Source organism: Nerophis lumbriciformis, linkage group LG13 (genome assembly GCF_033978685.3).
Source record: "Nerophis lumbriciformis linkage group LG13, RoL_Nlum_v2.1, whole genome shotgun sequence".
In the NCBI taxonomy this organism is placed as follows: Eukaryota; Metazoa; Chordata; class Actinopteri; order Syngnathiformes; family Syngnathidae; genus Nerophis; species Nerophis lumbriciformis.
The window spans coordinates 11,644,071-11,668,818 of NC_084560.2; the positions used below are offsets into that span (position 1 = coordinate 11,644,071).

Consider the following 24,748-nt stretch of genomic DNA (forward strand, 5'->3'; position numbering starts at 1 on the left):
ATATATATATATATATATATATATATACACATACATATATATATATATATATATATATATATATATATATATACGTCTTTAAACTGTGTACATTTATTTACTAAAATAGGGACTTTTGTGGAGGCATGTTTACATAGATTTTTATGGGGAACTCAAATATATTTCTGGGTTTTTGAACCATGTTCAAGAACCAATTCAGTTTGTGGATGGAGGTTCCATAGTATAATGCATCTGTTCTTTAATATAACAAAATATCAAATGGCATGTGAATTATCTTCAGAGGTGGGTAGTAACTTGGGGTGTGAATCTTTGGGCACCCAACAATTTGATCCAATTCCGATTCCTGGAGTGACGATTCAGATTCTATTCTCGAGCAAAACCGATTTTCGCATTGTATTATTTGGTTTATAAATATAACGAAACTTTGTCCAAACAGGTGGAAATGGCAACAGCGGAGGATGCATGTGCATGTACGAGCCAGTCTGCCCCACAACTAGAGGATAGAGAAAAAGAAGGATCTTATTTACTACAACGTCGGACTATAATGGCGGACCAGCGCAAAAATCTTCGGGTAAATCCCTACCATATATGGATAATCTACATCCACAAATGTTTCATTATCACTGTAACCTCACGGGCAAAAAATGTATCTATTCTAGTACAGTTGGGCGACAAAATATATACATTTATTGCCATAGACACGAAGTCAATAACCTTAAAAAATGCGTCCGATTAAACATATATGTATGTATATTTGTATATATATATATATATATATATATATATATATATATATATATATATACACACACACAAATATATTCTGTATATATGTGTATGTATATATGTGTATATATTTATGTATGTATATATGTATGTGTATATATATATATATATATACATATATATATGTAAATATATATATGTATGTATGTATATATGTATTTGTATATATATATATATATACATATATATGTATATATATACATATATATATGTATATATATATATATGTATGTGTGTATATATATATGTATGTGTGTATATATATATGTATGTATGTATATGTATATATATATATTGTATATATATATATATATATATATATATATATATATATACACCAATACATAAGAAAGGTAATTTTTCATTATAGGGCCCCTTTAAATAACTTTTTGGATAAATTGTACTTGTCGGAGTAATTTTAATGTCACATACTTTTTACTTGTACTCCATCACATTGAGGTTTTTATTTTTTGCATTTATTTATACCATCAAAACATTTATTTATATTTTACAAAGACGTACATTTGGCTTGTTAAAGGGACTCCTTCCAGCTGGTACTGTCACATGACTGTGTTTTACCACGTGAGTCATATTACTGTAAAGTAACAGTACTTATACTTGATTACAATTTTTGGCTACCCTACCCACCTTCAATTGTCTTTAAAATCAGCACAGACTTGTACAAAACACACTCTGGCCGCAGATTTCCAAAAGCTTCGGGATCGAAAGACAAATACAAATGTTTGTGTGTGAGAAAGAGGCTACAACAAAATTAAAAATTTGTTTTTTTTAAATATCTGTTTTGGTGTCGACAAGACCAAAGGTGAGGTCACCGAAACCACAGCCTAGAACGCACATTTGAGAAAAATACACAATTATTATTACAATTAAAGCTTTCCGAGGCATCATTTAAGACATTATGTGTAGCGAGTAAACGCACATTATGTTTGAATACAGAAATAGGCTGCAATATGCAAACTTCAAATTTCCAGTGCTGGATGACTACAATACACACAATTCCACACCCCCAAACATGAACCAATTAAACAGCATTATAAAACAGAACTGACTAACATATGAATCATTTTCCTACTTGTTTTTAAATGTGTCTTACTCAGGATGTCCAGACACAACTTTTTCACTTTTAATACGACACCAATATTGGAGCTTTGACTTCTGGTTGATACCGATAGTGATTCCAAACAATACCAGCAGTTGTCAAACTTACTTTATATTATTTAGTAGTGTGGGATATTAGTTTGATCAAGTGTAATTACTCAATCAGAGAACACTGGTAGGTACCAAAAACACAAACCTATTAATTATTAACCATCTAGACTGGACTTATGCTGTCTTTAAGTTGAAGTGGAATGTTTTTCTTGGTGGGCAAAGGTTGAATGATGCTATGTGTTGTACTGAATTGCATTACGTGTGTAACATGAACTGTATATTCCTTGTTATTTTGAAGATACAACTTCATTGTTGATATGCAGTATGTACTGAATTTCCATTTTTCTTACTATATATATATATATATATATATATATATATATATATATATATATATATATTAGGGATGGACAAAAAAAATCCCAGAATCGCAATCCTTATCTATTACGATTTTAATTCAAAATTTTCCAATTTTCATTTAATTTTTTTAATTAAAGGATATTGCAGTATATCAGGGACTTAAAAAAAAACCTAAACATGTCAGCTACATTTCGATCTATTTTGGGCCATATCTTTGGTTTTGGTACTTCAAATGGAATGATTATTTCCATAGTTTTTTTTTTTTTTTGCAATTTAAATATTTTTCTTATAATAACACTAATTGTTGCACATTTGAGTAGCGCCAGGACAAAAAAGTAAAAAAGGAGTGTAATTAAAAAAAATTGGATGTATAATTTTGTATACATTTTTTTGCTCAGGTCTCTTTTGTAACTTCACTCCTAAATAATTACAGCAAATATGTCATGTTTTTTAACCATTTGAATGCCAATTTGTTCCAATTATGTCAGATTTTTTATTTTGAAAAATGTGCACAAAATGAGTCGTCATCCATACAGAACCTGTTGAAGGGCTGGAGTGAAGATCAGGCCTGAATATACATACAATTAGTACTAAAAATAATTTTAGAATGATTCCAAAACATTTTATACACTCTTAACTCCTTCAGGATGTTTTCACCCTGGGGCTACTCTACAGCTTTTAAATTATTTAAATTATGTACAGTATTCCCCAGAGGATAAAAAAATCCAACAAAAACAACATATATGTTTTTTAAATTTATGTTAAGTTTTACATAATATGAAAATTATTATTCAGTTTTAGAATACATTTATAATTTTTTATTTGTTTTCTCAGATCGTCATCTATACGTCAGCAGCCAAGAGATTGTATAATCATTTCTACAGTAGGGAAGGACCCCACTCCTGGGTGGATCTTATGTAAAAAGTGGGGGTTAATCATTTTGCAATGCAGTCTGCTGAAAATGATGGAAAGCGCCACTCCACATAGCAACGCACGCTGTGGTCAAAGTTGGAATTGCCACAAAACACATTTTAAGACATTTAACACTCTACTGCTCTCTGAAGGCAGAAGTGGTCCGTGCACCCCTTAATTCATCACGCTTCATGTGTCAGGTAAACCGTGACAAATGGGGCCATTTGAATCCCCTTCATACTGTAAACCAAATAATAAATTGTGAGAGTCGGTTTGAATTGAGAATCGCGTAAATCGATAATTGATTCTGAATCAAATCAGGAGTAAGATTCACATTCCTATGATTTATTTGTAATTGTATTATGAACCAACAAATAAATGTGTAACTTCAATGTGTACGTCAATACTGTAAGGAAGCAGAGCTAAATAGTGACCACATGGCACGAGAGATTATATTTCTGCAGATGCGGATGGATACAATGAGGCAGGCAGATCAAGTCCAAACGGACAGGATTAAAGCCCACTAGAATCACAGCAAAGAAGGTTATTTTGACCGTCATTTATCAGTAAAACATTTTTGGACTGAATGAGAAAATGCCAGAGGGAGGTGTTAGAGCGCCTCCGACCGGTAGGAGACCGCGGGGAAGACCCAGGACACTTTGGAGAGACAATGGGGCAAAAAAGTATTTAGTCAGCCAACAATTGTGCAAGTTCTCCCTATTAAAAAGATGAGAGAGGCCTGTAATTTTCATCATAGACACTTCCACTATGAGAGAAAGAATGCAAAAAAAGAATCCAGGAAATCACATTGTAGGATTTTTAATTAATTAAATTCCTCAGTAAAATAAGTATTTGGTCACCTACAAACACGCAAGATTTCTGGCTTTTACAGACCCGTGACTTTGTCTTTAAGAGACTCCTCTGTCCTCCACTTGTTACCTGTATTAATGGCACCTTTTTGGCTTTGTTATCAGTATAAAAGACACCTGTCCACAACCTCAAAAAGTCACACTCCAAACTTCACTATGGCCAAGACCAAAGAGCTGTCAAAGGACACCAAAAACAAAATTGTAGACCTGCACCAGGCTGGTAAGACTGAATCTGCAATAGGTAAGTAGCTTGGTGTGAATAAATCAACTGTGGGAGCAATTATTAGAAAACCGAAGACATACAAGACCATTGATAATCTCCTCCGATCTCAAGATCTCACCCCATGGGGTCAAAATGATCACAAGAACCGGGGGCAAAAATCCCAGAATCACACTGCAGAGAGCTGGGACCAAAATAACAAAGACTACCATCAGTAACACACTACCCCGCCAGGTACTCAAATCCTGCAGTGCCAGACGTGTCTCCCTGCTTAAGCCAGTACATGTCTATGCCTGTCTGAAATTTGCTAGAGAGCATTTGGATGATCCAGAAGAGTATTGGGAGAATGTCATATGGTCAGATGAAACCAAAATATAACGGTGTGGTTTTCGTCCTGGTCGTGGAACTGTGGACCAGCTCTATACTCTCGGCAGGGTCCTTGAGGGTGCATGGGAGTTTGCTCAACCAGTCTACATGTGCTTTGTGGACTTGGAGAAGGCATTCGACTGTATACTCTAGCCTTTAAATAGCCCCCCTGTTAGACCAGTTGATCTGCCGTTTCTTTTCTTTTCTCCTCTGCTCCCCTTTTCCTTGAGGGGGGTGGGGGGGGGGGGGGGGGGGGGCACAGGTCCGGTGGCCATGGATGAAGTGCTGGCTGTCCAGAGTCGGGACCCGGGGTGGACCGCTCGCCTGTGCATCGGCTGGGAACATCTCTGCGCTGCTGACCCGTCTCCGCTCGGGATGGTGTCCTGCTGGCCCCACTATGGACTGGACTCTTACTATTATGTTGGATCCACTATGGACTGGACTCTCACAATATTATGTCAGACCCACTCGACATCCATTGCTTTCGGTCTCCCCTAGAGGGGGGGGGGGGGTTACCCACATATGCGGTCCTCTCCAAGGTTTCTCATAGTCATTCACATCGACGTCCCACTGGGGTGAGTTTTTCCTTGCCCGTGTGTGGGCTTTGTGCCGAGGATGTCGTTGTGGCTTGTGCAGCCCTTTGAGACACTTGTGATTTAGGGCTATATAAATAAAGATTGATTGATTGATTGATGTACCCCGGGAAGTCCTGTGGGGAGTGCTCAGAGAGTATGGGGCAACGGACTGTCTTATTGTGGCGGTTCGCTCCCTGTATAATCAGTGTCAGAGCTTGGTCCGCATTGCCGGCAGTAAGTCGGACCCGTTTCCAGTGAGGGTTGGACTCCGCCAGGGCTGCCCTTTGTCACCGATTCTGTTCATAACCTTTATGGACAGAATTTCTAGGCGCAGTCAGGGCGTTGAGGGTATCTGGTTTGGTGGCTGCAGGATTAGGTCTCTGCTTTTTGCAGATGATGTGGTCCTGATGGCTTCATCTGGCCAAGATCTTCAGCTCTCACTGGATCGGTTCGCAGCCGAGTGTGAAGCGACTGGTATGGGAATCAGCACCTCCAAATCCGAGTCCATGGTTCTCGCCCGGAAAAGGGTGGAGTGCCATCTTCGGGTTGGGGAGGAGATCTTGCCCCAAGTGGAGGAGTTCAAGTACCTCGGAGTCTTGTTCACGAGTGAGGGAAGAGTGGATCGTGAGATCGACAGGCGGATCGGTGCGGCGTCTTCAGTAATGCGGACGCTGTATCGATCCGTTGTGGTGAAGAAGGAGCTGAGCCAGAAGGCAAAGCTCTCGATTTACCGGTCGATCTACGTTCCCATCCTCACCTATGGTCATGAGCTTTGGGTCATGACCGAAAGGACAAGATCAAGGGTACAAGCGGCCAAAATGAGTTTCCTCCGCCGGGTGGCGGGGCTCTCCCTTAGAGATAGGGTGAGAAGCTCTGTCATCCGGGGGGAGCTCAAAGTAAAGCCGCTGCTGCTCCACATCGAGAGGAGCCAGATGAGGTGGTTCGGGCATCTGGTCAGGATGCCACCCGAACGCCTCCCTCGGGAGGTGTTTCGGGCACGTCCGACCGGTAGGAGGCCACGGGGAAAACCCAGGACACGTTGGGAAGACTATGTCTCCCGGCTGGCCTGGGAACGCCTCGGGATCCCCCGGGAGGAGCTGGACGAAGTGGCTGGGGAGAGGGAAGTCTGGGCTTCCCTGCTTAGGCTGCTGCCCCCGCAACCCGACCTCGGATAAGCGGAAGAAGATGGATGGATGGATGGATGGATGGATGGTAAAAACTCAACTTGTATTTGGAGGAGAAGGAATGCTGAGTTGGATCCAAAGAACACCATACCTACTGTGAAGCATGGGGGTGGAAACATCCTGTTTTGGGGCTGTTTTTCTGCAAAGGAACCAGAACGACTGATCCGTGTAAGAATGAATGGGGCCATGTATCGTGATATTTTGAGTGAAAACCTCCTTCCATCAGCAAGGGCATTGAAGATAAAACGAGGTTGGGTCTTTCAGCATGACAATGATCCCAAACACACCGCCCGGGCAACCAAGGAGTGGCTTCGTAAGAAGCATTTCAAGGTCCTGAAGTGACCTAGCCAGTCTCCAGATCTCAACCCCATAGAAAATCTTTGGACGGAGTTGAAAGTCCAAAAGTCCCAAAACATCACTGCTCTAGAAGAGATCTGCATGGAGGAATGGGCCAAAATACCAGCAACAGTGTGTGAGAACTTTAGGAAGACTTACAGAAAATATTTGACCTGTGTCATTGCCAACAAAGGGTATATAACAAAGTATTGAGATTAACTTTTCTCATTGACCAAATACTTATTTTCCACCATCATTTGCAAATAAATTATTTAAAAATCAGACAATGTGATTTTCTGGATTCTTTTTTCTCATTTTGTCTTTCAAAGTTGTGATTAAAATTACAGGCCTCATCTTTTTAAGTGGGAGTACTGGTGCAATTGGTGACTGACTAAATACTTTTTTGTCTCAATGTATGTCTCCCAGCTGGCCTGGGAACACCCCGGGAAGAGCTGGACGAAGTAGCTGGGGAGAGGAAAGTCTGGGCTTCTCTGCTTAGGCTACGGCCCCTGCAACCCGACTTCGGATAAGCGGAAGAAGATGGATGGATGGAAAGAATAAACGTGAAAATGCCTACACGGATGTAACTAGTACAGTCTGAGACCCTCTGTCAGTAAACATGCCACATGGCGACATCATCAGTGAACCTCAAACAAAAGAGGCAAAAGTTCTTAGGGACCGACATATGTTCACAATTGTGCATTATGCACATAAAAATATGACTTCATTCATGTAAAAAGGTACAACTTTCTTCCCCACAATATTTTATGATTATTGTCAACATGCCACCTCTTTATATTTGTACCATATTCTGATCATACTGAGACTTCATAATCACTGCAGAAAGTAGTTCTGGTCATCGACTCCTTGAGAGGTTTTGTTTTTAAAATGGTTTGAAGACAAGAATTGAATCAGCCATCAAGCCTTCATATGATTGGTCAGCTGTTACGTAGCTGAAAAGGCACTTCCTTTAGCCATTAAAAACTTGGTAATGTTTTTCCTGAATCTAACAACCTTCTTACTGGAATGTGTGCTTACCACGGACGATATGTGATGAGAACTCATAGCGGTCTTTGCTGTTGTGACCACAGATGTTACACTCCAGTGGATCCCTGTATCCATGGCAACCCATGTGGATGGTGTACATGACATGGTCCAAGAAGAGCACTTGGCAATGGTCACAGTGGAAGGCTTGCAACACCCGGCCGTCTCGTCCAAACACCCGCATCGCTTCCTGACTCGCCAGCCTCTCTGTGGATTCCCGCAATACCCCACTCCCGATTCCCGACCCGCTTCTGGGCGACACCTCTGTCGCGTGATCGCCTGAATAAGCCACGGGACTCGAGCGAGACCTTTGGATTGGCGGGAGATTGCCAGCAAGGTTGGCATGCCGCTCGTGGGTGCTGCTCCGAGCCGAGTCGGGCGAGTCTCCTCCACTGTTACTCGGCGATTCCTCTTTCCGCGATTGGGTCGGTCTCACTGGTCGGGCAACGGGCCCGTTGGAGATGGTGTGGCTGGGGAACTCAGAAAGTAAAGGAGGCTGGGGTGGCAGTGAGTCAGTGTTTCCTGTATGCTCAGCTCGATTACCAACTGGCAGAACGTGATGGTAGAGCGGGTTGACCATAGGCAGGACCTCGGTCATGGACAGAGGGTGGCCTGGGTGTTGGATAATGGGCCGAAGTGTGTCCGATCCCAGGTAAGTGATGGCATTACTCATAGCCTGGTCCATCATGTGGGCTGACATCAGCTCGGCCTGCTTCTCAAACTTGAGGCCCATCTCATAGCCCATTTCAGGGTAGCTGTAGCGCACCATCTTTTCACCTGGAAAACATAGAGCAGGAAGGTCACTGGGGCGTCCGACGTTTACATTTCTGAGTACACAAATCTGCTTTGACAATTTATCTTCACTTTTTTAACGTTAAAACCAAAAATTGTCCAGGGAAAATCCAATGGCTAAGATTGAGACGTATCTTCGACAAGGACAAACGCGCAAGACTGTCCAGAACACGGACAAACCCCTCGAACACATCTGCTTGATACATTGGTAGCTCTGTAATATTGTTTAAAAAAGTATAAATAAATACAGAAAAATTTACCTTTTCACTCCGCCAACTTTCTACTGGGCATCCCACTCATGTATTTTTAAATCCCTCTCAGACTTGGCGCCACTGGGAGGGCTTACAAGTGCTGAAAGACTAAGATAAAAAATGCTGAGAAAAAACTATTATCCGGATTAGTCTTCCGAGCGATGTCTTCGGGTCTATATTGTTTGCCAGTGACCACTGATTCATTCGGTCTATAGTTTTAGTTGATAACGTTGACAAACTTCTCAGTTGATGGCATCAACTTTTTACTTATAGGTGGGAAGCATGATTTATGATCTAGTAATAACGTTTCCAAACTCAGAGGCGATTCAGCAACAGCAGCTCAGTAGCTAGCTTACCTTTTGCTATATGGCCGGAGTATCAGGGTCTCTGTGATCAAGACCAAGTGTTACTACGCCAGAAAAGTAGTTCCTCTGCGTTACCGCATACAATGTTGCTATCTATAGCTTGGTTCTTCACATTTCAGACTTGGTATATTATTTTCCTGTGTTTTGTTCCTCCTTCCTTTGGCATTTTCACCCGTGGTTGACTGCTCATCCCACGCCGGTGCTCTTAGTGTTTTTGATACTCTGCTTTTTGGAAACAAGTGGTACAAAGAGTTTGGCTGCTGGCAGGAAGGGAGGAGCGAAACCGGTTTCTTGCGACATTGATTGGTTTTGTTTCTTTGATCGCATTATTAGAATGATGTCTTTTAGGCAAGTGTGTACATACAACATACATACAACTAATTGCCAATTAGTCAATGCAGTCAGTAGTCATCATTATGTGCCATGAGCAAACAAGAAAACTGGCCTTAAAAAAATATAAGAACTGGCTAGAATTCTGGTGAGACCGTGGTTACATAGGGAGTTTATTTTAGGAGGTAATATTGGAAAAATGCCAAATATCCTCACACTCTCATTTTTTTATTGACATGTTATGCTCAATATCTGACGTGCAAGATTGAGGCTTGGAAATCCCCATCATGCGTGTCAAACCCTTCACAATAGGAATGCGGTGAGTGTTTCTGAACAAGATTGCAAGCAGCCAGTTACAGGTGTACCTAACCACACAATGAAAAACATTTCCTTGCCACTCGTCGTTGGCACGCTCTAACCTCCTCAATCTGTGTATCTAATGGGTGCCAAAATAATACAGAACATTGTGTTGAAACACGGATACAAACAGGAACTACCTAATTTATTCAAAAACATATTTAAGAAATGACAATTGTGAACAGAAAAGTTCAGACTATTATTTTGACATAATTGACAGTATTGCTTGTATTGCGTCACGTGACTTGTTCCCCGAAGTAAAAAAAACCCAGTGGTGGTCAACCAAGCCAAGATGGCTTTTGTGCAGCAAGCAGCGCACAGACCCTTGAGTACGCAAGGGGTCTCGATCTTCCTGCAAAAAGCAAATATGAGCATAAAATCTAACTATATAATGGAATAGATCCTTTTATTTGTTAAAAAAAAGATTTGTCGAGTGATATCGAAGATTATACGTCGGCGCGTTCCCAGACATATGGAACCAGATATCATTCTACACGACAAAACAAATGAAAACTTGGAAAAGCATGAAGGTTTACAACTTTTTTGTGTGTGGCTGGGTCAAGGAAATTGGTATCAAGACTCTCAAGTCTAATTTTTGCTCCGGGAAGGTTACATTTCAGGATTTAACTTCGCGTCTAATGCCATGTTTGTTGCATTTGTTACACACGCCGTTTACGAGTAGCGCGTTTTCCCCGTCTTTATCAAAATACAACTATAGATGTCAACATTGTGTATGTGCTGAAAGATTCATTTAGGATTGTTTATCAAAATATAACTATATATGTCAACATTGTGTAATTTACTGAAATATTCATTTATGATTGTTTATCAAAATATAGCTATAGATGTCAACATTGTGTATGTGCTGAAAGATTCATTTATGATTGCTTATCAAAATATAACTGTGGATGTCAACATTGTGTATTTGCTGAAAAAAATATTTATAATTGTTTATTAAAATATAACTACAGATGTCAACATTGTGTACGTGCTGAAAGATTCATTTATGATTGTTTATCAAAATATAACTATAGATGTCAACATCGTGTATGTGCTGAAATATTAATTTATGATTGTTCATCAACTTATAACTATAGATGTCAACATCGTGTAAGTGCTGAAAGATTCATTTATGATTGTTGATCAAAATATAACTTTAGATTAGCGACGTGCAGTGAGGTTGATGGCTGGTGAGGCACTGACTTCATCACAGTCAGATTTACAAACATATGAACCCTAAAGAGTATCTTATTCGCCATTTGATTGGCAGCAGTTAACAGGTTATGTTTAAAAGCTCATACCAGCATTCTTCCCTGCTTGGCACTCAGCATCAAGGGTTGGAATTGGGGGTTAAATCACCAAAAATGATTCCCGGGCGCGGCGCCACTGCTGCCCACTGCTCCCCTCACCTCCCAGGGGGTGAGCAAGGGGATGGGTCAAATGCAGAGGACAACTTTCATTACACCTAGTGTGTGTGTGACAATCATTGGTACTTTAACTTAACTTTAACTTTACACATACAAACTGTAGCACACAAAAAAGCACATTTAATAAAAAAAACGTTATTATGGTCTTACCTTTACTTATAAATGAAGTCCACAACTAAAGCCCTCACTTAAACTTTCCACGTGCAAGATTGAATCTATTTAAAAAAGTGTAACCGAGGGTTTATAAATGTCGCCTATACTGTATGAAACTACAAATTAACAAACACGGAGGCTCCAGTTTACACGAGGACCACTTTATTTACCTTCTTTCAAAAACCTCCGCTCCACTACAACATGTCATCACTTCCGCTCTTGGCGCCTTCAAAATAAGAGCTCAAGGCATATACTGTATAACAGCGCATAACAGGAACTTAACATCACAAAGAGGAAAGCCCATAAAAATAGGTTACAAAAGTTATTTAATAAGAAGCCAAAAAGTGCAAAAACAATAATGTTCGTGTTGGAGGAGTTGTGAATTAGATACACCTGCAGTCTGCAGGTGTACCTAATGTTGTGGCCCTCCAGTCATTCACAACTCCTCCAACACAAACATTATTGTTTTTGCACTTTTTGGCTTCTTATGAAATAACTTTTTTAAATAGATTCAATCTTGCACTTGGAAAGTTTAAGTGTGGGCTTTAGTTGATATAACAATTCTACGGCGGGGCTACTGGAGCCTCAGCCAGTGCGTCTTTTGCAGCCGTTTTATGATTGCTCAGCACAAGAAATACGTTACACACATACAGTTGATGACAAAATACACTGTACATTATATACCTCAGCTAACTAAACTATGGAAATGTATAATATTTTTCATATAGCAATACAGTCTCACTGCACAGCAGACCAGCAGTTAGCCGAGTCCGTCCATGTCGAGGCACTGAGTGACGTGCCTCAACTGGCTGCTGTTCACCGCACCGTCTCTTCTCAGTATTTGAACGGCAAATGTGAAAATTCAGCGATTTTGAATAAAAATAATCTAAAACTGGTGAAGTTAAATGGAAAATAACTTTATAGTATAATCACTGCATACATATAACAATTTAATTAATTTTTTTTCTTTTTACATGATGGCAGGTGAGGCCCTGCCTTACCTGCCTCTAGTGACTGCACGTCACTGCTTTAGATGTCAACATTGTGTACGTGCTGAAAGATTAATTTATGATTGTTTATCAACTTATAACTATAGTTGTCAACATTGTGTATGTGCTGATTGTTGTCTTTGGTAAAAACTTAACTATTTTAGGTTTTGCTCACATTTGCTTTCTTTTTGCTATACTCATTGAGTTGAGATTAGAAACATTTGTAGCAAATAGGTTTTTTAAGATATACAAGTAATATCAAAATAACATATACATATATATATATATATATATATATATATATATATATATATATATATATATATATATATATATATATATATATATATATATATATATATATATATATATATATATATATATATATATATATAAATGTGATGCTTAGTAGATTGTTTGCCACGACAAGCCTTGCATCATCATCCTGATTTTCTTGCTACATTCCAGAAATGTGGGAAGGTGTACATGTCGGATAAGAACTTTGGAATGTCGCTTGAGGTTAGAATTCCTGTTTGCAAAACCTGGGGCAAAACTTTTGCTAAATGCAAAGCTCTGACGGGAGAGGTGCCCACAAAGTCACTCCAAATATTGTAATACAATCAATTCTAGGTCATTATGGAGTAGTACCTCAACTGACAAGCTGATTTGGTTCTGTGAGGGTGCTCTTAGCTCAAAACACTTCACGTCGTCCATTGACATGAAGTAAAAATCATTGTAATCAGTGCTCGGCACCCCAAAGCAGGACAATGGTAACATGCTTTTTAAAAATGAAAAAGTAACGTCCCGATAATACGTATTTTATAAAAAACAATCCAATGGAATTCACTGCTATTAATTACAGTGGTTTTATGACACTGTAATAATTTACATTGGAGGATACTTGCCAACCTTGAGACCTCCAATTTCGGGGGGTGGGGGGTGGGTGCGGGGGGCGTGGTTGGGGCGGGGGCGTGGTTAAGAGGGGAGGAGTATATTTACAGCTAGAATTCACCAAGTCAAGTATTTCATATATATATATATATATATATATATATATATATATATATATATATATATATATATATAAGAAATAATTGACTTTCAGTGAATTCTAGCTATATATATATATATATATATATATATAAAAGAAATACTTTAATTTCAGTGTTCATTTATTTACACATATACACACACATAACACTCATCTACTCATTGTTGAGTTAAGGGTTGAATTGTCCATCCTTGTTCTATTCTCTGTCACTATTTTTCTAACCATGCTGAACACCCTCTCTGATGATGCATTGCTGTGTGGCATGCACAAAAGTGCTTTCATCAAATGCACTAGATGGCAGTATTGTCCTGTTTAAGAGTGTCACAACATTGCTGTTTACGGCAGACGGGCTGCTTTATTGTAGACGTTCTTTATATTGTGGGAAAGCGGACTCAGGTCCGCATGGAGCTGGAGGGGGCGTGGCCTCCAGCTCTGCCTGAATTTCGGGAGATTCTCGGGAGAAAATTTGTCCCCGGAGGTTTTCGGGAGAGGCGCTGAATTTCGGGAGTCTCCCGGAAAATCCGGGAGGGTTGGCAAGTATGTTAATCATGAATAATCGCAGTAAATTACCTTCAAGGTACTCAAAGCGCTTTGACACTACTTCCACATTTACCCATTCACACACACATTCACACACTGATGGAGGGAGCTGCCATGCAAGGCGCTAACCAGCACCCATCAGGAGCAAGGGTGAAGTGTCTTGCTCAGGACACAACGGACATGACGAGGTTGGTACTAGGTGGGGATTGAACCAGGGACCCTCGGGTCGCGCACGGCCACTCTTCCACTGCGCCACGCCGTCCCTTGTTGAAATAATTGAAAATGATTTTAAAAGACACATGCAATTCCATTACCAAACATGTTTAGTTATTTAGTTTCTCTGCCTTTCATTATGTATTTTAATAATTATTCTGTACAGCGCTTTGGTCCACAAGTTTTTAAATTGTTTTACAAAAAAAGTTTAATTGAATAAGTGATTCATGCATGACATTTCTGTGATTGACCACATGGGTTACAGGGGAACTGCACTTTTTATGGAATTTTCTGATCATTCGCAATCCTTATGTTACAAACCCCATTTCCATATGAGTTGGGAAATTGTGTTAGATGTAAATATAAACGGAATACAATGATTTGCAAATACTTTTCAACCCATATTCAATTGAATACACTACAAAGACAAGATATTTGATGTTCAAACTCATAAACTTTTTTTTTTTTTGCAAATAATAATTAACTTAGAATTTCATGGCTGCAACATGTGCCAAAGTAGTTGGGAAAGGGCATGTTCACCAATGTGTTACATGGCCTTTCCTTTTAACAACACTCAGTAAACGTTTGGGAACTGAGGAGACACATTTTTTAATCTTCTCAGGTGGAATTATTTCCCATTCTTGCTTGATGTACAACTTGAGTTGTTCAACAGTCCGGGGGTCTCCGTTGTGGTATTTTAGGCTTCATAATGCGCCACACATTTTCAACGGGAGACAGGTCTGGACTACAGGCAGGCCAGTCTAGTACCCGCACTCTTTTACTATGAAGCCACGTTGATGTAACACGTGGCTGGGCATTGTCTTGCTGAAATAAGCAGGGGCGTCCATGGTAACGTTGCTTGGATGGCAACATATGTTGCTCCAAAACCTGTATGTACCTTTCAGCATTAACGGCGCCTTCACAGATGTGTAAGTTACCCATGTCTTGGGCACTAATACACACCCATACCATCACAGATGCTGGCTTTTCAACTTTGCGCCTATAATAATCCAGATGGTTCTTTTCCTCTTTGGTCCGGAGGACACGACGTCCACAGTTTCCAAAAACAATTTGAAATGTGGACTCGTCAGACCACAGAACACTTTTCCACGTTGTATCAGTCCATCTTAGATGAGCTCAGGCCCAGCGAAGCCGACGGCGTTTCTGGGTGTTGTTGATAAACGGTTTTCGCCTTGCATAGGAGAGTTTTAACTTGCACTTACAGATGTAGCGACCAACTGTCGTTACTGACAGTGGGTTTCTGAAGTGTTCCTGAGCCCATGTGGTGATATCCTTTACACACTGATGTCGCTTGTTGATGCAGTACAGCCTGAGGGATCGAAGGTCACGGGCTTAGCTGCTTACGTGCAGTGATTTCTCCAGATTCTCTGAACCTTTTGATGATATTACGGACCGTAGATGGTGAAATCCCTAAATTCCTTGCAATAGCTGGTTGAGAAAGGTTTTTCTTAAACTGTTCAACAATTTGCTCACGCTTTTCTTGACAAAGTGGTGACCCTCGCCCCATCCTTGTTTGTGAATGACTGAGCATTTCATGGAATCTACTTTTATACCCAATCATGGCACCCACCTGTTCCCAATTTGCCTGTTCACCTGTGGGATGTTCCAAATAAGTGTTTGATGAACATTCTTCAACTTTATCAGTATTTATTGTCACCTTTCCCAACTTCTTTGTCACGTGTTGCTGGCATCAAATTTTAAAGTTAATGATTATTTGCACAAAAAAAAATGTTTATCAGTTTGAACATCAAATATGTTGTCTTTGTAGCATATTCAACTGAATATGGGTTGAAAATGATTTGCAAATCATTGTATTCCATTTATATTTACATCTAACACAATTTCCCAACTCAAATGGAAACGGGGTTTGTATTTTAATGCATTCTTACTCGTAAATAAACGCTAGCAAAAGCCATCTAACAAAAGAACCAATAGGCCAAGCCCTCTAGAAAACCTCCAAAAACCTCCATCATTGTTTTGTATACACGCTGTAAGTATACATGTAATGTAGTAACATTGATAGAAACATGTAATATTTACAAAACCCAAAACCACTGAAGTTGGCACGTTGTGTAATTCGTAAATAAAAACAGAATACAATGATTTGTTAAAGTTAAGTTAAATTAAGTTAAAGTACCAATGATTGTCACACACACACGAGGTGTGGGGAAATTTGTCCTCTGCATTTGACCCATGCCCTTGTTCACCCCCTTGGAGGTGAGGGGAGCAGTGGGCAGCAGCGGTGGCCGTGCCCGGGAATAATTTTTGGTGAGTTTAACCCCGATTCAAACCCTTGATGCTGAGTGCCGAGCAGGGAGGTAATGGATCCTATTTGTATAGTCTTTGGTATGACAACCTACCGATCTCAGGGCGGACACTCTAACCACCAGGCCACTGAGTAGATTTGCAAATCCTTTTCAACCTTTATTCAATTGAATACATTGCAAAGACAAGATATTTAATGTTGGAACTGAGAAACTTTGTTTTTCTAGCAAATGTTAGCTCATTTGGAATTTGATGCCTGCAACATGATTCAAAAAATCTGGCACAAGTGGCAAAAAAGACTGAGAAAATTGAGGAATGCTCATCAAACACTTATAAATGATAAATGGGTTGTACTTGTATAGCGCTTTTCTACCTTCAAGGTACTCAAAGCGCTTTGACACTACTTCCACATTTACCCATTCACACACTGATGGCGGGAGCTGCCATGCAAGGCGCTAACCAGCAGCCATCAGGAGCAAGGGTGAAGTGTCTTGCTCAGGACACAACGGACATGACGAGGTTGGTACTAGGTGGGGATTGAACCAGGGACCCTTGGGTTGCGCACGGCCACTCTACCACTGCGCCACGCCGTGGGAGAGTTATTTGGAACATCCCACAGGTGAACAGGCTAATTGAGAACAAGTCGGTGCCATGAAACGCTCAGTCATTCACAAACAAGCATGTGGCAAGGGCGAGGGTCACCACTTTGTGAAATTGTCCAACAGTTTAAGAACAACATTTCTCGAAATTTAGGGATTTCACCATCTACGGTCCAAAATATCATCAAAAGGTTCAGAGAATTTGGAGAAATCACTGCCGTAACATTGAATGCCCGTGACTTTCGATCCCTCAGGCGGTACTGCATCAAAAGGCGACATCAGAGTGTAAAGGATATCACCACATGGGCTCAGGAACAGTTCAGAAAACCACTGTCAGTTACTACAGTTTGTCACTACATCTGTAAGTGCAAGTTAAAACTATATTATGCAAAGCCAAAGCCATTTATCAACAACACCCAGAAACGCTGCTGGCTTCGCTGGGCCCAAGCTCATCTAAGGTGGACTGATGCAAAGTGGAAAAGTGTTCTGTGGTCTGAAAAGTCCATATTTCAAATTGTTTTTGGAAACTGTGGACGTTGTGTACACCGGACCAAAGAGGACAATAACCATCCGAACTGTTATAGGCGCAAAGTTCAAAAGCCAGCATCTGTGATGGTATGGGGGTGTATTAGTGCCCAAGGCATGGGTAACTTACACATCTGTGAAGGCACCATTAATACAGGTTTTGGAGCAACATATGTTGCCATCCAAGCAACGTCTTGTTTATGGACGCACCTGCTTATTTTAGCAAGACAATGCCAAGTCATGTTTTACAACAGCGTGGCTTCATAGTAAAAGAGTGCGGGTACTCGACAGGCCTGCCTGTAGTCCAGACCTGTCTCCCATTGAAAATGTGTGGCGCATTATGAGGCCTAAAATACGACAACGGAGACCCCGGGCTGTTGAACAACTTAAGCTGTGCATCAAGCAAGAATGGGAAATAATTCCACCTGAAAAGCTTAAAAAATTGGTCTCCTCAGTTCCTAAACAATTACTGAGTGTTGTTAAAAGGAAAGGCCATGTAACACAGTGGTAAACATGCCCCTGTGCCAACTTTGTTGCTGCCATTAAATTCTAAGTTAATGATTATTTGCAACATTTCTCAGTTCCAACATTAATTAGCTTGTCTTTGCAGTGTATTCAATTAAATATAAGTTGTAAAGGATCTTCAAACAATTGTATTCTGTTATTTTTCTTACCATTTACACAATGTGCCTACTTCACTGGTTTTGGGTTTTGTACAGATTTTCATCATTTTAAGCATATGGCGGCAGATTAACTTTACAGATGCATTATAACGTTCACTATCCCACAACACTACTAATCATGGCAGACTTGATGAGAGACAACAAAGACTACTTTGATGATGATCCAGAAACTTCTATTTTTGAGCCTGAATATAAGGAGGATGATCTACAAGTTTTAGAAGCTGTGTGCTAAACAGATGCAGCTTTAGTCAAACACTAAGCATCATGTAGCAGTATTGCTTAGTGCTAAACAAGATATACAAACGATATATATATATATATATATATATATATATATATATATATACAAAAGACTGATGGGATGTTTATATCTTCCACTTTACATGAACAATTCATCATAATCCTCACAAAGGGTTGAAAAAAAGGTGTTTTTTAGTGTCTTTCTCGTTATATTTGGCTTTAAGTTGTATGTCAAAGTTGACCAACTTGTGGGTTTATTTCCACAACCTTCTACTATCCAGGTGAGAGGCATGATTTACAATCTAGAATTAACTTTCACCAACTTAGAGGCGATGAAGCAGCTCAATATATCAATATAGCAGCAGTTAGCTCTCTGTGATCACGGCGCTGCAAAAAATATTTTTTCTGCGTTAGCGCTTATAATAACAATATTGCTAAAACTTGGTTAATATTCAGGTCACGACATATAAATGGAGTATCGTTGGCGGTTTTTGGATGTTTTTTTAGAAGATTTTATGGGCGAAATAGTGTACTCCCGTTATCTGCATTGTTAGCCACCTTGTACTTGCCATATTTTACGAGTTAGCATGCATACACAAAGAATGTGTGTTCTTGTCTTACATAAGGATCGTGAATAATTGGCAAAATTCTGGAAATAATGCAGTTCCCCTTCAAATTTGACACCTCAAAAAACATAACCGTCATGTATTTGTTTGCTTGTCTTGAATGTTTCGAGGTAACTTGCTATTGTTTGGGCTGAGAAAACTAATAGCTAATTTAATCCCGAATGAGATGTTTTGGAGTATTTGCCAAACATAGACGGTAGGGTTGTGAAACTTGGGGCACCACACAATTTGATTCGATTCTTGGGGGTAACGATTCGATTCAGAATCGATTCTCGATTCGAAATCTATACTTTTTTAATAACATAGGATGCCAATTCTATGATTAACTACATTCCTCCATAATATAGATACACAGATCTGATCAATTTCTATATTATTTTAAAGAAAACTGGTTTTGTATAAAAGCATGTTTCCTAAACATTTAATAAAGTCAAATACAAATAAGGCAACAAGAGAAGTATCCAAAACTTATATTTTCTAAAGTAAATATGTACAGCAGATATAGATCATCTACATCAGGGGTGCTCACACTTTTTCTGCAGGCGAGCTACTTTTCAATTGATCAAGTCGTGGGGATCTACATCATTCATATATATAATTTATATTTACTTATTTATGAAACATATGTTTTTGTTAACAAGTTAAAGGTGTTTAATGATAATACAAGCATGTTTAACACATATAGTTAATATTGTTAATAAATTAAAGGTGTTTAATGAAAATACAAGTTTGTTTAATACATATAGTTAATATTGTTAACAAGTTAAAGGTGAATAATGATAATACAAGCATGTTTAACACATATAGTTAATATTGTTAAGTTAAAGGTGTTTAAAGATAATGCAAACATGTTTAACACATATAGTTAATATTGTTAACAAGTTAAAGATGTTTAGTGATAATGCAAGCATGTTTAACACATATAGTTAATATTGTTAATAAATTAAAGGTGTTTAATGATAATACAAGAATGTTTAACACATAGTTAATATTGTTAACAAGTTAAAGGTGTTTAAAGATAATACAAGCATGTTTAACACTTATAGTTAATATTGGTAATAAGTTAAAGGTGTTTAAAGATAATGCAAGCATGTTTAATACATATAATTAATATTGTTAACAAGTTAAAGGTGTTTAATGATAATACAAGCATGTTTAACACATATAGTTAATATTATTAATAAGTTAAAGGCAGAGGTGGGTAGTAACGCGCTACATTTACTCCGTTACATCTACTTGAGTAACTTTTGGGATAAATTGTACTTCTAAGAGTAGTTTTAATGCAACATACTTTTACTTTTACTTCAGTATATTTATAGAGAAGAAACGCTACTTTTACTCCGCTACTTTTACTCCGCTACTTTTATCTACATACAGCTCGCTACTCGCTACTATTTTTTATCGATCTGTTAATGCACGCTTTGTTTGTTTTGGTCTGTCAGACAGACCTTCATAGTGCCTGCGTTTCAACAAATACAGTCACTGGTGACGTTCACTCCGTTCCACCAATCAGATGCAGTCACTGGTGACGTTGGACCAATCAAACAGAGCCAGGCGGTCACATGACCTGACTTAAACAAGTTGAAAAAATTATTGGGGTGTTACCATTTAGTGGTCAATTGTACAGAATATATACTGTACTGTGCAATCTACTAATAAAAGTTTCAGTCAATCAATCAAAAGTGTGAAGGAAAAAAGACCCTTTTATTTCAACCGTACATCCCGTCAAAAGCCTAAAGACTGACTGCACAGTTCCTGTCTTCACAATAAAAGTGCCGCTCCATCGCGCTTGCGCTTTCAAAACAAGAGTCTCCGAAAGCCAGCGCAAACAGGCTAGCAAGCTACGGAGTTTGCCGCCAATGTATTTCTTGTAAAGTGTATAAAAACGAATATGGAAGCTGGACAAATAAGATGCCAAAAATCAACCACTTTCATGTGGTATTAGACAGAAAGGAGGAACTTTTTTCTCCTCCATTTGAAAACGTGGACGCTATCAGCACTACTGTCTGATTCCAATCAATGCAAGTCATCAGAATCAGGTAATACACCAACTTATATTCTTGTCATCATGAAAGAAAGGAATCTATATGTGTTAAACATGCATGTATATTCATTAAAACACCTTTAACATGTAAACAAAAACGGCAAAATAAATAAATATAAATTATATACTGTATATATAAATATATATATATATATATATATATATATATATATATATATATATATATATATATATATATATATATGATATGTGTGTGTATGTTACTCATCAGTTACTCAGTACTTGAGTAGTTTTTTCACAACATACTTTTTACTTTTACTCAAGTAAATATTTGGGTGACTACTCCTTACTTTTACTTGAGTAATAAATCTCTAAAGTAACAGTACTCTTACTTGAGTACAATTTCTGGCTACTCTACCCACCTCTGGTTAAAGGCGTTTAAAGATAATGCAGGCATGTTTAACACATATAGTTAATATTGTTAACAAGTTAAGGTGTTTAAAGATAATACAAGCATGTTTAACACATATAGATTCCTTTCTTTCATGAAGACAAGAATATAAGTTGGTGTATTACCTGATTGTGATGACTTGCATTGATTGGAATCAGACAGTAGTGCTGATATGGTCCGCATTTTCGAATGGAGGAGAAAAAAAGTCCTCCTTTCTGTCCAATACCACATGAAAGTGGTTGGTTTTTGGCATCTTATTTGTCCAGCTTCCGTACTCCTTCGTATACACTTTACAAGAAATACATTGTTGGCAAACTCCGTAGCTTGCTAGCTTGTGCACGCCAGTTTTCTGAGACTCTTATTTTGGTAGCGCAGGCAGGATGAAGAAGCGCTTTTATTGTGCAACTGTGCAGTCGGTCTTTGGAGTTTTGACGACAGGTACGGCGCCAGTCTGTTGAAATAAAGTGTTTCTCGCCTTCCAGTCGGTAATTTTAATGAGCTGGCAGCAGCCAGCGTCATCTCAGAAGACCCTCGGGTGCCGTAAATGTCAATCAAGTGACGAAAGTGACGTCATAGTGAAGATTTATGATCGCTCATTTTTAGGACTATTTTTTTAATGGCTGGCTGGTGATCGACTGACACACCCTCCGAGATCGACCGGTAGCTCGCGATCGACGTAATGAGCACCCCTGATCTACATCAACAATGTGATTTGTCTGAGTGGCTGGACAGGACCAATTAATACAGTTTTTTTTAAATGTAAAAACTAATTTAGATGTTTTTAATCGATTAAGAATCGTTACAAATAACAATCATGATTAATCTAAAAATGCTATTTTTTTTTATATTTCTAAAAGACAGTAATAAATGAGAATGTGTGTGTCATGTCATGGCCGTGTTATGTAACTACCCACCCACAAACTTCTGGGGTGTGGTGCTCTTCCTCTTCCCAACATTACTGTGCAGTCTTTCAATAACAAGAGGCCGATCAAACGTTGTCATGGGTCTCGGATCTTTAGGAACGTCACCTGGGGAAAAAATATATATAATTTAGTGAACAGCAAGGAATGAAAATATTTCTGTATTCATAAAGACTACCAATATACAACGTTTAAAGACATATTATGCTTTATAAACACGTTTACTGCCTTGTGTCAAATGGACTTTGCAAGGTTTCAGTTTGAGGAACTTACCTGCGTAAGAACTGGTGTTGGTGGCCGGCTCCAAGCCGATGCTCTGCAGGTAACCATGGCAGCGTTCCTTATGCTCCTCCAGCGAGCTGCGCTGTTTGTAGCTCCGCCCACAGTAATTACACTTGTGTGGTTTGCCAACTAAAAGGAAGACATTCAGAAGAGAGCATATTCATATATTTTACAGTAGGAAGGGGATTCCTCATTTGTCGCAATTTACCCGACACATGAAACGTGACAAATTGGGGGGGTCGCACTATCCACCTTAGCCGCCAGCTGGTAGTAGAGTGTCTTAAAATGTGTTTGGTGGCAATTTCAACTTTGAACACAGCAACAGTCGTTATGTAGCAGGGGTGTCCATACTACGGCCCATGGGTGTCTTCAATTTGGCCCGCGAGACGTCATGAGTTTAATAAGCAATCTGGTCGCAGGGAAATTGCAATTTATATTTCAAAAGTACATTTTTTAAGCTGCTGCTGATTTGCCACCATCTTGTGGACAGCATAAGTAAATTTTGGCCATGACAACTTATAATGTCATGACAGCTCACAAGCACAGCAATTACTTATATGACCCAATGCAAACAACCTTCCGGAGTCATGGTGCAAAAAAAATAAAAATACCAACAGACATGGTCACACATAACACAATATGATACAATTTGTGGATATTATAAAAAGACGTCCATGCACCATAAAAATAATTCAGAATTACACCCATTACAAAGCATGATGGTAAAAATGCAAAACACTTTCCACACTTATTACACACCTGTTTACTGCACTTTAGCTGCTTTGAGATTTCTGACTGATAACAAAACTTTAAGGAGGTTGTCACAGAAGTAAACAAGGTAAAAGTCGAACTCTCACATACTCATAATATCCAATTAAATTCATTATCAATTATTTATTTATTAAATTATATTAATATAATATGTACACATATATATACACATGTACATACACATGTATATATATATATATATATATATATATATATATATATATATATATATATATATATATATATATATATATATATATATATATATAAATAAATGGGTTGTACTTGTTGAAAGCGCTTTTCTACCTTCAAGGTACTCAAAGCGCTTTGACACTACTTCCACATTTACCCACTCACACACACATTCACACACTGATGGAGGGAGCTGCCATGCAAGGCGCTAACCAGCACCCATCAGGAGCAAGGGTGAAGTGTCTTGCTCAGGACACAACGGACATGGCGAGGTTGGTACTAGGTGGGGATTGAACCAGGGACCCTCGGGTCGCGCACGGCCACTCTTCCACTGTATATATATATATATATATATATATATATATATATATATATATATATATATATATATATATATATACATATACATATATATATACATATATTTATACATATGCACATATATATATATATATATATATATATATGTATATGTGCATATGTATAAATATATATATATATATATATATATATATATATATGTATATGTGCATATGTATAAATATATATATATATATATATGTATATGTGTATATGTATAAATATATATATATATATATATATATATATATATATATATATATATATATATATATATATATATATATATATATATATATATATATATATATATATATATGTATGTATATGTGTATATGTATATATATATATATATATTATTTTTTTTAAGTCCCTGATATACTGCAATATCCTTTAATTAAAAAAATTAAATGAAAATTGGAAAATTTTGAATTAAAATCATAATAGATAAGGATTGCGATTCTGGGATTTTTTTTGTCCATCCCTAATATATATATATATATATACCGGTATATATA

The 24,748-nt window shown here is 38.4% G+C and overlaps 1 protein-coding gene across 7 annotated transcripts in view; it reads right to left on the bottom strand.

Moving 5' to 3' along the window:
* ikzf2 (IKAROS family zinc finger 2) overlaps window positions 1-24,748 on the bottom strand; it is a 120,123-nt gene that overhangs the window by 5,237 nt on the left and 90,138 nt on the right. For 6 of the 7 annotated variants that reach the window (XM_061971717.2, XM_061971718.1, XM_061971715.1 and 3 more), the window contains 3 exons: window positions 22,899-23,036; window positions 22,620-22,733; window positions 7,817-8,599 (listed from right to left, as the gene is read on the bottom strand). In XM_061971717.2, the coding sequence (XP_061827701.1) occupies window positions 7,817-8,599; window positions 22,620-22,733; window positions 22,899-23,036 (1,035 nt within the window). Of the gene's footprint in view, window positions 1-7,698; window positions 8,600-22,619; window positions 22,734-22,898; window positions 23,037-24,748 lie in introns of those variants that run through there. The other variant, XM_061971721.1, reaches the window with a different exon arrangement.